Source organism: Gorilla gorilla, chromosome 5, assembly GCF_029281585.2.
Source record: "Gorilla gorilla gorilla isolate KB3781 chromosome 5, NHGRI_mGorGor1-v2.1_pri, whole genome shotgun sequence".
Taxonomy (NCBI): Eukaryota; Metazoa; Chordata; class Mammalia; order Primates; family Hominidae; genus Gorilla; species Gorilla gorilla.
In genome coordinates, this window is record NC_073229.2 from 30,858,975 (window position 1) to 30,875,893 (window position 16,919).

The 16,919-nt window shown below is 42.7% G+C and overlaps 1 protein-coding gene across 7 annotated transcripts in view; it reads left to right on the forward strand.

The window, feature by feature from the left end:
* PHACTR1 (phosphatase and actin regulator 1) overlaps window positions 1–16,919 on the forward strand; it is a 572,466-nt gene that overhangs the window by 453,418 nt on the left and 102,129 nt on the right. For 6 of the 7 annotated variants that reach the window (XM_019029631.4, XM_063707340.1, XM_063707341.1 and 3 more), the window contains 2 exons: window positions 14,091–14,258; window positions 16,370–16,576. In XM_019029631.4, coding sequence (XP_018885176.1) covers window positions 14,091–14,258; window positions 16,370–16,576 — 375 coding nt within the window. The remainder of the gene's footprint in view (window positions 1–14,090; window positions 14,259–16,369; window positions 16,577–16,919) is intronic. The other variant, XM_055390645.1, reaches the window with a different exon arrangement.

A 16,919-nucleotide genomic window follows, 5' to 3' on the forward strand; every position in this document is an offset into this window, starting at 1 on the left:
AGAAAACCACTATCCCAAACCTAAAGAATTAGTGAGATAATAATTATTATTGTAACGAGTAAGCGTTCCACATAAATGTATTCATTCATTATATATCTGTGAGTACCTGTTGTGTTTCAGGCACCATCCCGGGCACCAGGAATACTAGGAAGGCCAAGCCAGGCATCTCTGGCTAATAGAACTTACAGTCCTGGTGACGGGTTTAGGCTGCTTGGCAGTTACAATGGAGAAAGGATAGTATTTTCAGGTGCATGTGGAAGCATCACCCACCGAGGTCTGAGGACTTAGGGAAGGCATCTTAGAAGGAGTGCTATCTTAGAGGAACCCTGCGGGGTGAGTAAGAATCATGCTAGAGAAGATAGGAGGGGTAAGGGAATGTTACAAGCCGAAGGACCAGTACAGTTGGAGGCACGGAGTCAGGAATAAATGAAGAGAAGGGGTAAGAGTGCCCAGCATGTCTGTAAGGAAAGGGGGAGTCAGGACAGATCATGCAGACTGGAAAATTATGTTCATTGTTTATTCTTCATCTTGAGAACAGTGAAGTGCTTTGGGAGGGTTTTCCACATAATCAGATTTGCAGCCTCATCACACTGCCTGCAGGGAGACTGACTTGCAAGGAGAGCAAGACATGAATCAGGGATACCAGCTAGCTGACCGTTGCTGGGATTCAGATGATGTGATGGTGGGTAGTGGGGAAAAGGGTAGTAACCATGGGGAAAAAGAGAGGACAGACTGGAGAGTTCTAGGAGGTGAGGTCTAAAGGGATTTGTGACCACTTAGATTTGGGGAAGTGAGGAAAGGGAGTAGGCAGTGCTGAGATTCAGGATTTGGGCGTGGGCGACTGGGTAGACCATTCCCTGAGCTGGGATCCCGAGAGAAGTGAGTTTAGGACACAAAACATTGTGATGATTTGTCCCCATTGAGTCTCAGATATCCAAATATCTAAGTAGACCTCTAAGTATACAGACATGAAACTCAAGGGAGATCTGGGCTGGGCTGGGCTGGAGATGGTTTGGACTGGTCAGTGTAGACATCCTGTAGTCATGTAAATTGATGGTATTTCTCAGAATGTAGAGTAGGAACATAAGGTGGCCCTGATAGAAAACTCCATGGAACCCCAACATTTAATGTTTGGGGAGTAAAAAAATGACCTAGGAGTAAGAAGGACCCTCAAAAACTAAGAAGTGGTCAAAAAATAGGAGGTCAACCAAAAATGTGTAGCATTATGGAAGCCAACGCAAGAGACTGTTGCTCAGCTGGGGACAAAATGGCCCACACTGTCAAATGCAGACACATCAAAGAAGACAAGGAATGAGAAAAAGATCAGGAATAAAAGTGCCCTTTTGATTACATTTATGCTATTATATAGATTCTTCAGTTACCTGTGAAGCCAATATGCAGGCAGCAGGGTGTAAGTTAAGATGCTCTAGATGCAGGAAATAAAAAGGTTAAAGAGACTGAAACAATAAGCAAATTTAGAAAGTCTGCAGGCTAATAATTTTTGTATGTTTGTCCTCTAAGGTATCCCAAATGCCTCAAACAATCTTAGAGTTTGTTGGTGCTCATTTCATATTTATTGCGTGAAAGAATGAAACTCACATAATAAAGTCCAATTGTAGGGCAGCTCCAGGGCTGGTTCATTCATCAGCTGTATACCATGGCTAATGGATGCCATCCTCTGGCTGTAACTCCTCATGGTGACAAGATGGCTGCAGTAATTCCTACATCACATGCGTATACCACAGTGTACAGGGAACGAACGAAGGCTATATCTTCTTGGTGTCTTGATGACAGCAAGAAAATTTTGCACCAAAGGTTTTTCAGGATTACCCTCATGTCTCATAGATGAAAATTTGGGCAGATAACCATCAGATATTTTCCTCTAATTTTGACAAATGTTTCCATAAATTTAAGTATTGCAAGTACAGTCACCTGCCTGAGTGCTGCTGCATGATGTAAATTCATATTGGAATATCCACCATGAAACCACCCTTTCTAACTGCTTACCTGGACCCCTCCTGTGAACTCATGGCAGGGCAGGGTACGTGGGGCATGGTGGGCATCAATGCCTCATCCACGTGTCCCCGGCCTTCCAATGCTCTATTACTCCCCAGCCACTGACATGCATTGACCTTTATAACTGGAAAGCCAGCCAAACTTTGGGAGTCTAGTAGCTGATGAAGGAAAAGCTGGAAATAGCTTAGAAAAATGTTCCAGATTTCATACTTTTGCCCAAGACTTGTGTAAAGTTAGACAAGTCAATGGGGCACGCCACCCCATTCATAATGTCTAAAAGAACAGTACTCTTGCAGGAGTCCTGAGCCAGGGTTTCCAGTTCTGGCTCCATTGTGTTCTGTCTGTGGAAGATACAGGTCATCTTTTCATCTCTCTAGACTCTGGTTTCTGATTGAATATAACCCCAGGACCCTAGACTGCTGCCACCAGCAAGGCCATGCTTTCATTTGATTCCTTCTCACTGTTCCCAGGCCCAAGCCTGCTTGATTGAAGGCAGTCTGTTACCAACCGGGTGATCCTCCTAGAGTCTCTGGGAATCATTCCATCCTCCCATGGAATGATGAACTCTTCAACTCCATTCTGGCCCTTGCCTGTCATCTCATAAAGGACATAATCCCGTTTGGGCTTAAAGGACATAATCCAATGTGGGAAGTTAGGTCATCACCTGCTTAGAGCAGGTACTCGATCAAGGTTAGCTATGGTCTCCACCAGCCACCTGTTCTCCCTGCTATTCTGCTCTCCTTTCATGCTTTTCTCAAGTCCTCTTCACAGTCCCCACCCCACGCCACTTCCGCCCAGGTAGAGCCGAGATCCACTGAAGGCTCAGGACTCCTCCAAGGGCCATGTGTGCCTCTGTAGTTCTGTCTCACTGCTCTCAGGGCTCCCACTGTCCATGTGTGCCCTGGAGCTCATCCCCCATCCCCGCACTCCAGGTTTCCCACAACTGCAGTTTCTCTAATAGGACTACAGTACACTGAGCCAGACACTCATTATGGTGGAGATCAGTGTAGCAGCATCATTTTAACCTCTCTGTTGCAGAAATGGATTGACTTTTGCATACATGTAAGGCGCATGGTTGTGATTTTCAAGTCTACCTTGAGCGGTGCTGTCCAGTAGAACTTTCAACAGTAACAGAAATGTTCTGTCATCTGCATCGGCCAATGCAGTATCCTCTAGCTACGTGTGGTGGTGGAGCACTTAAAATGTGGTCACTCTGACTGAGGAACTGCTTTGTGAATTTTATTCAATTTTAATGAACTTGAACACCACTACATGTGTCTAGTGAATGCCCTATTTGAGAGCCCAGCTAGAGAAACAGAGCTGTGCAAATTTTGAAATGGCCGTCCGCTATAACTTCCCTCCCCCAACTCTAGCCATTTTTTTTTTTTTTTTTAGATGGAGTTTCACTCTTGTTGCCCAGGCTGTAATGCAATGGCTCAATCTCGGCTCACTGCAACCTCTGCCTCTGGGGTTCAAGTGATTCTCCTGCCTCAGCTCCCAAGTAGCTGGGATTACAGGCATGCGCCACCACGCCTGGCTAATTTTTTGTATTTTTTGTACAGATGGGTTTTCACCATGTTGGCCAGGCTGGTCTTGAACTCCTGACCTCAGGTGATCCGCTCACCTTGGCCTCCCAAAATGCTAGGATTACAGGTGTGAGCCACCACGCCCGGTCAACTCTAGCCTTTTCTAAAATCTTGGATGCTAGGCTCAGTTGGGCTACCCTATTAATGATGAAAGAGGCCCCTTTCACAATGACTGATTCTGTGAGATTCAGACTATCAGATTCCATAGGAGAGAAACTGACATTCTGTTCATTTATATTCAATCTCTGCCCCAGTTGCATTTTTTATATCAAAATGCCCAGAAATAGCAAGATGGTATCTCCTCTTTCAGCTACAAACCTTGGAGCCAGAGTCATTATTTGGAAATAGTGGTCAGAGCCCTGATAGTTCATGAGGATACATCATCTGAGAACCATGCACTTGGCGTGCAGACTGCTGGGGAGGTATAACCATACCCGGGAGACAGGCACCACACAATTCCATGTAATGAGGCGCTCAGGTTACCAGGAGGCTGAAGGCAGGGGAAGCAGCCCAGACTCCACATGAGCCATGGTTTATTGACCATGAGGTGCAGTCAGAGGCAGCAGATACTAATAAATCCAGCAGGAAACAGCTCCAGGGAAGTGCAGCTGAAACAAGCTACCCAGGGTCAATGTCTTTGCCACTCTTGTGATGGAAAGTCATTGCATCTCACCTATTTAATGTTTTAGGCAAAGGCTTCTCAGCAAGAAGGAAAAGCCTATTGAAATCAAAATAGGATAATAAACTCAGAACAATAACCACAATAACAAAAAGCAAGATGATTCTTTGAGTACAAAAACAGGTACCATTTCATTCCTTGTGTGAAAATATCCACTCCAAGTAACACAGAATCAATTAAATTCTGAGAATGAAAATAAATTTTGCACAGATTTTCAAGGTAGTTGGATTCAGAAGGATTTTGTGAGATGCCTGCATGAGGCAGAAAAGAACATCACGGCTCTTGCCAGATTGTTCTTGCATATGTACTGGTCAGAATAATCCAAAGACTTGGCTGCAGGTGGGGTAAAAAAACTGGAAGATTCTCTGACTTGTAGATTCTGAAAATATAGGTTCCCTGGTCCTACAGACCCCTGTAGTGTCTGCCTCAAATCCTGACAGTGCACAGAGACTTTTAAACACAAACACACACAACAAAATGACTTTTCTTCACTTGGAAAAGTCCAAAAGTGCCAAAGAACTAATGTATTTGGTTGGTACAAATGTAATTGCAGCTTTAATGAAAAGTAATGACAAAAATTGCAATTACTTTTGCACCAACTTAAATCGTTTTTTTGTTTTTTTCTTCTTCCAAGTAAGACTATCAAGTCTTTTTAAATGCCCAAGCATCAAATGATAGTAACACTCATTAGTAAATAGGCAACATTTAATAAGAATATATTGCTTTCTATGCTCTACGTTTAAAATTCTTTAAAATGACAACTATGGCACCATGTAATCACACCAACTCCCTAAACTCAGGCAAACTGGAGAAAATATCTCCAACAGAGATTGACAAATGCCACAGAAACATTTCCAACTTCTTAGGCTTAGAGCTTTTAATCCATCGAGGAAATCCTTAGATAAATTATTACTTAGTTAACTGTTACTCAACACATCATTTTACATCATTTACTGACTATCAGGGCAACTGGCAGCTTCGATTGCAGTGATTTGAAAGGTTGTTGGGATTAACAGAAGCTTTCAAAGCTCTGCATCTTGTTGCTAAAACGACACCTCTCTGAGGTGTTTAGATGGAGTTTCACTCTTGTTGCCCAGGCTGGAATGCAATGGCGCAATCTCGGCTCACTGCAACCTCTGCCTCCGGGGTTCAAGTGATTCTCCTGCCTCAGCTCCCAAGTAGCTGGGATTACAGGCATGCGCCACCACGCCCGGCTAACTTTTTGTATTTTTTATAGAGACGGGTTTTCACCATGTTGGCCAGGATGGTCTCGATCTCTTGACCTTGTGATATGCCTGCCTCGGCCTCCTAAAGTGCTGGGATAACAAGCGTTTTCCATTGAAAACAATAGCTATGCCCCCTTAATGAGTGGATTTTTTTTTTCTATTCACATAGAAAACATATATCAATGTCAAAAAATACATAAGACGAAGTCTCTATTTCAGCCTCACTAATGTTAGGACCACTAACACCAGAATGACACTTGTGTGGGAAGCACCTTAGACTCTCCATTTGAGATGCACAAAGGACATGTCTGGGAAGCTAAAATGGGAACAGAGAACATGCTGAACAGCAGCTCTTGTCTCAGAGAGAAAAGGCAATTAGCAAATGCTTGCGTTAGCCTCCTCTTCTGTGTCTTCACAAGGATAATTATTTGCTTTAACACAGGGTGGCTTGACTTCTTTATTTTGCTAACTATAGCCATAGGTGATCATCAGTAAGTTAAAATGTGTTTGAATTTTTGCAAGCATGCATGTGTAAATTCAACACATTTGCATTACCAACAAAGATGCAGTGTAGTTAATTCTTCTTATGATTTTTGGTCTAAAATTGTCACATGGCACTTCACTTACATAATGTTTTTTACAATGGAAGCATAAATGTAGCCATGGTTTCATGATGTTCATTATTCTCTTCTACAAGGACTAACAGTTAAGAGAGTTTGAGTTTTGTTAATGACAACTACATGTCTTATTTATAAAGGATTCTATATGGTTCTTGCCATCCTTAAGGAATTAAAATTTCCAAGTAAGCCATTTTAAATTAAATCACATACATTCTCTCTCTCTCTCTCTCCCCCTCCTTCTCTCTTACCATATAGTACTAGCTCAGCATCTACTGAGCTAGGGACTTCACACAAGTTATTTAAGTTTCTAATGTTCACTTTTCTCTAAACAATGACAGTGATTTTGGTACTAACATCATAGGATGGATGGATGGAAGGAAGGAAGGAAGGAAAAAATAAACACAGCCTGGCACATAGTAAGTTCTCTGAAATATTGTTTCAGAGGTTGTTATTATTACTATCATATATAAAAAGTCCAGCATAATGCTGGACACCGAAGATGCTCCAGAAATGTTTCTTTCTCCTTTCATTTCTTCCTCCCTGTCTCTCTGCTGTGTACAGAGCCTTTTTGTGTAGAGCACAGATTTCTAGATCTATGTGAAAACTTTACTTACAAGTTTTTAAAAAATGAAAATATAAAACTTTGTTTAGCCAACAATAAAGCAGAAATTCATTCATTTACTTTCTAGTTCTTGCTGTAATAGGTCTAAACCGTATGTCAGGCAAGAAAAAGAAAACCTGCATATAAAATGCTGTGCTGTGTTAGCTCATCTGATATTTCAGGATGATTTGCAAGTTTGGGTGGGGGCGCTTTTTTTCATCTCTTCCAGCCCTCATGCAGAGAATACTTTGATCTGCAAGGAAGTCAGGCATCATCCAACACAGTCCTTTTCTTTTCAAGGGGCAGACACTAAGGTCCCCAGAAGCTAAGTGGCTTGTTGAGAGCTAGTGATGGCCAGGATAACAGGGCTCTCCCTGTGCTCTGAGTCAGGGCTTCTTTCCACTGCAGCTGCGCTTCACCCCACCTGTCTCTCCTGAGAACAAATTAGAGGCGCTCACCAGCACACCTCTGTTAACTGAGGTTAGCAGGTCCCCCAGGAGAGCATGGTTTCTAACACCATTCTTTCTATCACCTGTCAGTGCCTCCTTCGATTTCTTTTTACCTGAGGCGGGAAAAGCATTCTCTTCCCTTGAGTCTCCAGACTGTTAAGGATTTGAGGGGCCCTCTATTAGCACACTTCTTCTGTCTCTGAATTTCTGAACCATCTTCTGTCTCTGAGTTTCTGAACCATGTGAGAAATAAGACAAATGGGAGATCGAAGTAGGGGATCTCCTTTATCACTGGCAAAAGCTGGGCTGGAGGAAGTCGTTGATGGGTCTGATCATGCTCCTCCCCTAGCCTTGACCTCAAATCAGCCCACCAGCTGGGAAAGTCTGAGTCTGGAATCAACACGGGTCCAGGGCAGGAGGGAAAGGATGGATTGGCTCCCCCAGTGGAGACACAGGGGCCAGTGCTTATACCCCAGCAATGAGGCAGCAGTTAAGAGGGGCAAGAGGGTAGGCAAGCAGGAGCCCTGGGGAAAACGTCTCCATGTAGAAACCAGAGGAATGAGGAATGGGTTTCCCCTCTAACCAAGCTATTATTGTTTTAGCGTAACATGGCAGCATGCAACTTTTTTGTATTTTTAAAAATAAATGTAAGCATCTTGCAGGGGAAAAAAAGTGAATGATCATTAAGTTCTATATCATGCCAGATTCACTTCAGAGCTTTGCCAACCTGCACACATATTTCATTTTCATGTCATTGTAATCCACATGTGCATACTGTCCTCCATTTCTGCTTTTGTGCTTGACATTATTTCAAACATTTCATGCATCCACGTCACTCACATGGTCATTTCATTTGTATTTCTCTAATTCCTAGCAAGGTTATGCATTTTACAAGTGGCACCTGGGACTTGATTTTTTATTTACCAGAACAAACACTCTTCCTACTTGGAAGAGTATGTTCTTTTATTAGGTCTGTGTAGCACATATATTTCCATTGTGCTGCTTTTGTTCTTCTGTTTGGTGTACAACATTTCCTTTTGCAAATTAAAAATCAGAAAGTTCTATAAGGAAGTCAGAACTATCCATCTGGCTTCCCTCTTGAACAACCTGAATAAATAAATAAATATATATTTGTTTCTACTATTCTATTTTTCGTACATTTTTATTCTGGTTTTAAAGTTTTATTTTTAGTTTTTGGATCTGTGTGAAATGTCTTGCCATATTGGTTCAATATATAGATATAAAGCAATTCTTCATAGTCATATTCAATGGTTATTTATTAAATAAGGATTTCTTAGCTCACTAGAGATACATTTTAAACATGGGTTTTCAAAAATATGAACCATAATTCATATCATAGAAAATCAGATTTAGCAGTGAGCTTACATTTATTAATGTACTTTTGTGTTTCAGAATTAGAATTGACACTTTTAAAAATCCTAAACTCCAGAGGCCTTTTCAGAATAAAATGTCCTTCCTTCATACAATATTTTACCGGATATGGTGGCTCATTCCTGTAATTTCAGCACTTTGGGAGGCCGAGGCAGGAGGATCACTTGAGCCCAGGAGTTCAAGACCAGCCTTGGCAAAATAGTGAGACCCCATCTCTAAAAAAAAAAAAAAAAATTCCAGGCCAGGCATGGTAGTGTGCACCTGTAGTCCCTGCTACTTGGGAGGCTGAAGTGAGAGGATCACTTGAACCTAGGGCGTAAAGTCTGCACTCCAGCCTGGGTGATGGAGCAATACTCTGAGAGCAAGACACTCTCTGTCTGTCTCTCTCTCTCTTGCGCTCTCTCTCTCTCTCTCTCTATATATATATATACACACACACACAGACATGCACACACATATATGTATGTATGTGTATATATATGTGTGTGTGTATATATATACATATCAGATTTTTATATCTATTTCTAAATAGAAACTCTTGTTACATAGGTACCCATGAGAGCCTGAAAGAATTCCTGTCACCCATTCTCCATAGTGACAGTCATCTATAAAAAGCAACTTCGGTTAACCATGAGGATTTGAGAAAATGTAATTGAACAGAAGTTGGTATTGATCATCCCAAAACCAGGGGGTGTCCCTAAAGCCAAACGAAGAACAATAATGTAGCAACAAACCATTTTTCTAAGCCGCTTGGACAAGATCCATTTGAGGTGTTTGCCTCATGCCTCACTTATGGGAGGAGTGGCAGGCTGGGGTGTGGGTAAGCTCCAGGGCCCTGGCAGCAGCCTACTGAGCGTTGTTTCTATGAGTATCATAATGAGCTAACAGCAAACCTCTGGCTTCTCCATGAGGTCATTGTCGGGGGTTGGAGGTTTCTGGTAGATGATGCATGTTGTCATCAACAGGTGTTTGTCTATTGAATGAGTTTATTCATTCTCTCTGATTTGGTGTTAACTTTGACTCTCCTAACATCTTTGTTTCTTATGCTTCACCAGAAGAAGAGAGTAAGGCTGGCACAATCTTGGTGGCCAGCTCTATATCTTAGATCCGTTGCTTTCTATGTCTCATTATTTAAGACTTATGACATTGACCTACACTGACGTCTGCATACTATTCTCTGCTGCTTCTGTAACCTGCTTCTACCTTGTTAGATGTGTCTGCCTCTGAAACACATTTTTCTTTTCCACTTCATCTTTCTGCTCTCTCCAGCCCCATTGTCCTTTGTGTCAGATTCATATTCATGATCCACGGTTAGACAACACAACTTCCTGCTTCCTCATGCTGTCTGTCCCATGTTAGCCACAGCCAGCATTTCCTGCCCGAAACCTCATCAGGACGAGGCACAATTACACTGCAGTTTCTCTTGGCTCCTTTACTGTTTATCCTTAATTCAGTGTTTTCTCAAAGCGTGGTACCCTGACCAGCAAAAGGAGCACTAACATCACCCAAGGACTTGTTAGATGTGCACATTCTTGGGTCTCACCCAGAAACTACTGGGTCAGAAGCTCTGGGGGTGAAGCCCAGCAATCTGTGTTTTAATAGCTTCCAGCGGGTTGCTATGCCAGCTACAGTTTGAGAACCGCTGTCTTAACCCATGTCTCATCCTGCCTTCTTTCTTCCTGCTGTTTGCATTTTACTAATTCTAATAGGAAGCAGCTCATGATTGGAGGTTATTGTGTACCATTTTTCAAAGCCATTATCACAGATGACTGTAGAAGTTCATGTAAAACATCAGCATAATTTCCAACACTCAGTGAACACTGTCTCATCCACACTAACAAGATGGTGATGACCTAGCTAGATGGGGATACAGATAATGCCTAAGCCTCACCTTAGTGAAGCAAGTTACATTCTTCCTGGGGAGAATTTTTTAATAATGTGAATTTTTTAATGCTGGTAAAGATGCTAATAAACATCAATTGGCTGGGTGCAGTGGCTCCCACCTGTAATCCCAGCACTTTGGGAGGCCAAGCTGGGTGGATCACTTGAGTCAAGGAGTTCCAGATCAGGCTGGGCAACATGGCAAAACCCTGTCTCTACAAAAAATATAAAAATTAGTGGGGCATGGTGGTGTGGGCCTGTGGTCCCAGCTACTCTGGGGGCTGAGGTAAGAGTATCACTTGAGCCTGGGAGATGGAAGCTGCAGTGAGCCATGTTCATGCCACTGCACTCCAGCCTGGGCAACAGAGTGAGACCCTGTCTCAAACAAACAGCAACAACAACAACAACAAACCCAGTACTGATATATAAATAGCAGGACATGGAGAGACTAGTCTTCAAATTCATAACACTTGGAATTACCAAGCATTAGGAATTCCCAGATAATTCCTTAGCTTAATGATGAGTATATACAGCCCATTACATTAATGTTTCCTGTGTGTGTGTGTGTTTAAAAATGTCATAATAAAAAATTTTAAATATTACTTAAAAGTGGCAGTATTATTCCATCCTTAAATGAATCCAAGTAAAATAGTTTTTACTTTTATTGCTACCCATCTTGGTCATAAATGATATTAATAATGAATTTGTACTTATTGAATGGTTTTCATTTCTTTCTACTAGATATGTATATACATATATGGACGGATGGGTGGTTGATAGATAGGTAGAAAGATAGGTAGGTAGATAAGTAGATAGAGATAGATAGATAGATAGATAGATAGATAGATAGATAGATAGATGATAGTTAGACAGAACAAGGTTATCAATATTAATGTTGAAGAAATTGCCAAAAGCTAAAATATGTGTATGGTCTGTACATTTCTTCTAATTGTGTAAATTGGAAAATCCTTTAATAAAACAATTTCACAGGATGCATGTATGTGTCAGTAGACATTGGAATATTAATACATGAAAATTTCATTTACTGGAATTTGTCCTAAAGGGGGAGAATTCTAATTGCAGAAAAATTGTATGCAAGAAGATGGTCCTCACTGCATTTTTTTCATAATAGCATAAGTCTATCCCTTTGTGACCAACCAAATGGGAGCTAGCCAAGTAAATATTGATATATAGTCATCCAGTATAATCATTAAGGTGATAGTTATGCTTATAATAGTATGGGGGAAGCAAGACATAAAATTTGGCACACAGTAAGATTACAATCTTGAAAAACATGTTCAAAAAGAGGAAACTGTTTCTGTTAGGTAGGGTGGTGATATTATCAGTGTCTTACACCTTCTTCTCCTGTTTTTACTTTTTCAAAGGAAATGTGTATTTAGCAATTATAACAGTGGAGTTCCCAAGCTTATTTCCTCTCCAAAGTGGTTTGGGCCTTTGTGATTTAGCCACATTACTTTTAATCTATAGAGAGCCCAATTTTTCAAGAGTTAGTATGTCCCAAGAGGAGGAAGCAATATTGCTTCTCTGTTACCAGCCAAGCCCAGGACTCATGGAGAGAGTCTAGAGTCATCCAACCGCAGTTACATCTCTTTTTTCTAATGTTGCTTCTATGGTACTCTTAACTGTTAAAATGTATGGCAATCATTTGATTGCATCCTTCCCCCAAAGAAGCAGAACTTGGCAAGAGCCCTGAGACCTCCGTCCCCTCTGGTTGTCTCGTCCAGCACTTTTATTATACTTTGGAACATCAAGAATCAAAGTGGTTTCCTAGAGATGTGTTAGGCTGAATGGCAGCTGCATCATTATTCCACCAACTGGGAAATTGAAACAGAGTTACTTCCCACGGCATCTGTTTGAACATGCTAAATAAAGGCACGTTAAGAAGACTGGGGAGCATCCATGATGGGATAGCGACATACTGACGCTCAGCCCTTCCCATCCCAAAGACTCCCAGTTCATCTGTGTGATTTCCATTGCATGGGCTTACGGTCTGTACTGCTTTTGCTTTCTTATTAATTAGTAAACATCATATTATTGATCCCAATTATAATAACTTTTACTACCATTTTGGGCATATAAAAAAGCGGAATTAAAAAAAGAAAAAAAACACACTCTTCAAATGCTGGTGCTTTACACTGTCTGCTTCAGATGATTTTTTTTTTGGCATTCATTATATTTTTTCTATGCTTATAGAAGATTCAGGTCAAACACCATATGCCCTTGAAACATATGCTGTTTCAGGCCTGTTGGTTTGTTGATTATTCTGTTAAACAGATATTCACTGGACGGACTCTAATCGGGCGGGGGTGGGCCGTGGAGCGATTCTGTGCCACCATAGATCACTGATTTATAAAATTAAACTAGAGGTGGAACATAGCAAAAAGGAAAGGATTATTTACCCAAGAATCACCTTGGAGTCACTTCACTGTTTCTTTTCTACGAGTTGTCATCTTGCTTCTGGTTTTAAGTCGGATAATTGCTCTGCTGGTTTCTGTTTCTGACTCGGCAGAACTTAGTCTTTCATCTGGTGTTTATTCATCTCGCTGGAACAGCTTTCAGTCCTCTTTAAAAATTAATTTGACTTTAATGTCTAGTTATCTAAGACTCCCCTGGGCTAGGATGAAATCACACAGGGGGAATTGTGATTTGACAAATGGCCATTGTATGGGAGCCTTTGATCCTGCACTGTGGTCCTTGTTTTGCTGAGCTTTAAGCAACATCAAAGTCTGCACTATGTGGCATGATTGGTGGTCGGCACCAGGAGAATTCTGGCACTTCCCAGCATCGCTGAGTGGCTGCAGCCTGTTAGGTGCAGATGAGAGCTGTCCTAATAGTTTATCCAAGTAGAGAAATTGGACCAGGGTGGAGGCAAACAGAAGACAGGACCTTGGTGCATGTTGAATGACATGAAGCCCTTTGCTCCCTAAAGTAGGAATTCCCAATCCTGGTCTTCCAATCTCTGAGGCTTGCTGAGTTTTTTCCCAAGTTTTTAGAAATTATGAGAAAAAAATAATTTTAATTTACTTTTTATTTTTAAAAATACATAGAAAATGGCCGGGCGCGGTGGCTTATGCCTGTAATCCCAGCACTTTGGGAGGCCCAGTTGGGCGGATCACCTGAGGTTGGGAGTTTGAGACCAGCCTGACCAACATGGAGAAACTCCATCTCTGATAAAAATACAAAATTAGCTGGGTGTGGTGGCACGTGCCTGTAATCCCAGCTACTCAGGAGGCTGAGGCAGGAGAATCCCTTGAACCCGGGAGGCGGAGGTTGCGGTGAGCCAAGATCATACCATTGCACTCCAGCCTGGGCAACAAGAGTGAAACTCTGTCTCAAAAAAAGTAATAATAATAATACATAGAAAATGTGATGGATTCAGGTTAGAAAGACACAGAGAAAACAGGCAAAATGCTGAAGATCATTGGAAATTTTTGCCCTGATGATTAGACAACATATCTCTAACGATGAAATAAATGTCTTAAAAGCAAAAGAACAGATGTTGGTTTCAGAGGCTGACCTTGATTGTTCAGCAGCATCTAGACTCAGCAGGCAGTAAGTGCCACTCTTTCTTGAAAGGCAGACATTGTCTAACTCTGCAATCTCCTTTTCTCTCTGACAGATGGAGAACTCTCTATATCCAATGAAGAGGACTCCCTAGAAAATGGGCAGTCCCTGAGCTCCAGCCAGCTGTCTCTGCCTGCCCTGTCCGAAATGGAGCCAGTCCCAATGCCCAGGGATCCCTGCTCATATGAGGTGCTCCAACCGTCAGACATCATGGATGGGCCAGGTAATGCCCCGGCAGGATTGTAGAGCAGGTCCCAGACACCAAGTCCAGCCAGGCACCAGGAATCTTTGGCCTGGCTGGACTTGGAATTCTATTTTGGACTATCCTGAGCATAAGGATCTGGAAATTTAGTGAAACAGATTAGTTTTTAGTACATACTGAGTATTTTTTAAAATGGAATATACTTACACTTATTATCCTACAGTGTTTAAAAAACTCTTTACTACCTTAATCTCTTTAAAGATGATATGGCTTATTTTTGTAACATTAATGATTTAAAATATTATTATTTTGTTTTTTAACATTCATCTCTGTTAAGATAAAGCTGAGGAATCCTACATTTCTATATGATACCTATCTAATTGGTCTGTCTGAAAGGTCCTATAGTCTTAGTGCCAGTATGCCAGTTAATACTTGTATCAATTTACTGGATATAGTCAATTAATTTAATTGTCTATTAAACTGTATATAATTTACTGATTGAATTGTATCCTGCTGATAGCTGATTTTTGATGCCATCTGACTGTCATCTCCTTCTTTGGTCCAGAGGTGGCTAAGTGGCCAATACTCATCCTCTCAGAAGGTTTGCAGAGTGGTCCTAATTTGCCCCGAAATAGGTCCCTCCTGACAGCTAATGAGCAGTGGTACTTGTCAGGAGATGAGTCTGGGAGAAGGAACCTCTTGCAATATCCAGAGTATAGATAGAAAGATCTCTCTCCCCATCATGTGCAAAATCCACATCCATAGGCAGTCACGTGGGAGGGTGGGAGGGATGAGGTTTCACAGGGTTAATTCCCATGCTTCGTTATGGGACCCGGTGAGTCATTGCTCCATCACTGTGTGCCACATTGACAATAATAGTGTCCCTGAGACAGGAGAATGTAGTGCTCATGAGGATTTTCAGCAGGGCTTTGGTGCTGCACAGAACACCTGATCAGGGAGGAGGAAGGAGGGTAGGGAGGGGAGGAGTCCCTTACAGGCTTTCTCACTGAGGTGGTGGCGGGAGGTGAGAGGAGATGCAGTGGAGTTACACCCTCCCACCCCAGGGAGGGTTTCCCAATGAAAGCAGTGCTTTTTTTAAAAGAATCCAGACTTCCTTGTGACACTGAAGTCAGATAGATTTGACTGTTATAGTAAAAATCTGTCATTCCAGCAGAATCACAGAGTTTCAATCTGTCATCAGCCAAGCTACCGGCATGATAGGAAGGTGTGTGCCACCACCCAATGACAACTCTTCATGAAAGCCAGTCAGGGGTTCCCCCATGAAAGAAAGGAAGAGGCGCGTCCAATGCAGTGCGAAGAGAAATGGAGGAATTGATAAAAGAAAACTATAGTTGTGGTGAGCAAGAGGAGAGAGGAAAGGGGAAGATTGAAAGTTGATTTAAAGCATCCTTTGCCTCGTCAAAGTTTACAGGAGCTGGCAGGGGCAGGATGCTGTTGCTAAAACTACAGAATTTGGGCTGAGAGGCTGCTGCTCAGCGCCGGGCACTCCAGAACCTGGAGGAGCAGCCGTCCAGTGCCTGGGGTGCAGCCTATGAGGTGTCAGCGTTCCAGGCTGTCATCTGTACCCAGTGTCGCAGATCTGAGAGCAGAGACAGAGCGGACCCAGTGGACAAAACTGAGCCCCTCCACTTGTTTGAATCCACTCCCTCTTGCCCCTCAGCAAAGGGCAAGCAGGCCCCAGCGAGGCTGCTGGCATTCAGTTCTGGTTTGGTTTAGAGGGGCTCTGCATCCTGGGCCTTCTGCACTGGCCACCCTGGTGATTCCTGCTGTGCCCCATGAGTCCCATCTTAGAGCATGTGTAGGGTTTGCATGACCAAAGCTGAGTTTGAAATGGTCAAGTGTTTATTGGTTTTGAGAAAACATCCTCCTCCTCTTTCTCCCTGTTGCTCTTCCCGCCTCCACTCTCTCTCTTCCTCTGCCTCCTCTCTCTGTCCTCCTGCTTCACTGGATTTCTAGTGTCCTCGCTGTAGCTCTCTACACATGCGTGGCGGCCTGAAGCATCGGTGCTCCGCTGTGTTGCCAACCCGAGTCCCTGTCCTGTGTCCCCCGCTGGCCCCACCTGCACTGCGTTTGTGTAATGTCTCCTGTGTGTCATGTGGTTGTCCCCTCAGTGTCTGAAGAGAGTCCCTCTGCCAGTGAGTCTGGAGTCCTCCTGTCCCAAGATCCTTCAGCCAAACCAGTCCTGCTACTGCCCCCCAAAAAACCTGCTGCTTTCCCTGGAGACCATGAAGAGACCCCAGTGAAGCAGCTGCCCCTTCTCAAGCAGCCCCCGGCCCTGCCTCCCAAACCCACTACCAGGATTGCCAACCACTTAACAGGTGAGTGCAGACGTCTTCTGGGGCAAGCAGTCCCTCCTTCCCTTCAAGGGATTTTCTTTTTCTCTTGTTCTTTGAACTGAGGCCTGAAGGCAGCTCTCTGGGGAGGTTGCCCTGTGGGATGTTTGGGTGTTTCTGTGTGTGTCTTGATATCTGCAGTCATGACCAGGGTTTGTGTTTTTGTGTCAAGCAGCATTTGATATCCACCTACCAGCCATATGCCAAGAGCTTTCAGTCATGTGTATCTGTAAATGTGTACATTGTATTTAAGTGACTAATTCAAGATTATTTGCTCATCTAGGTGAAATCGATTCAGTGTCAACATTTTTGCAAAGATAGAGAATAG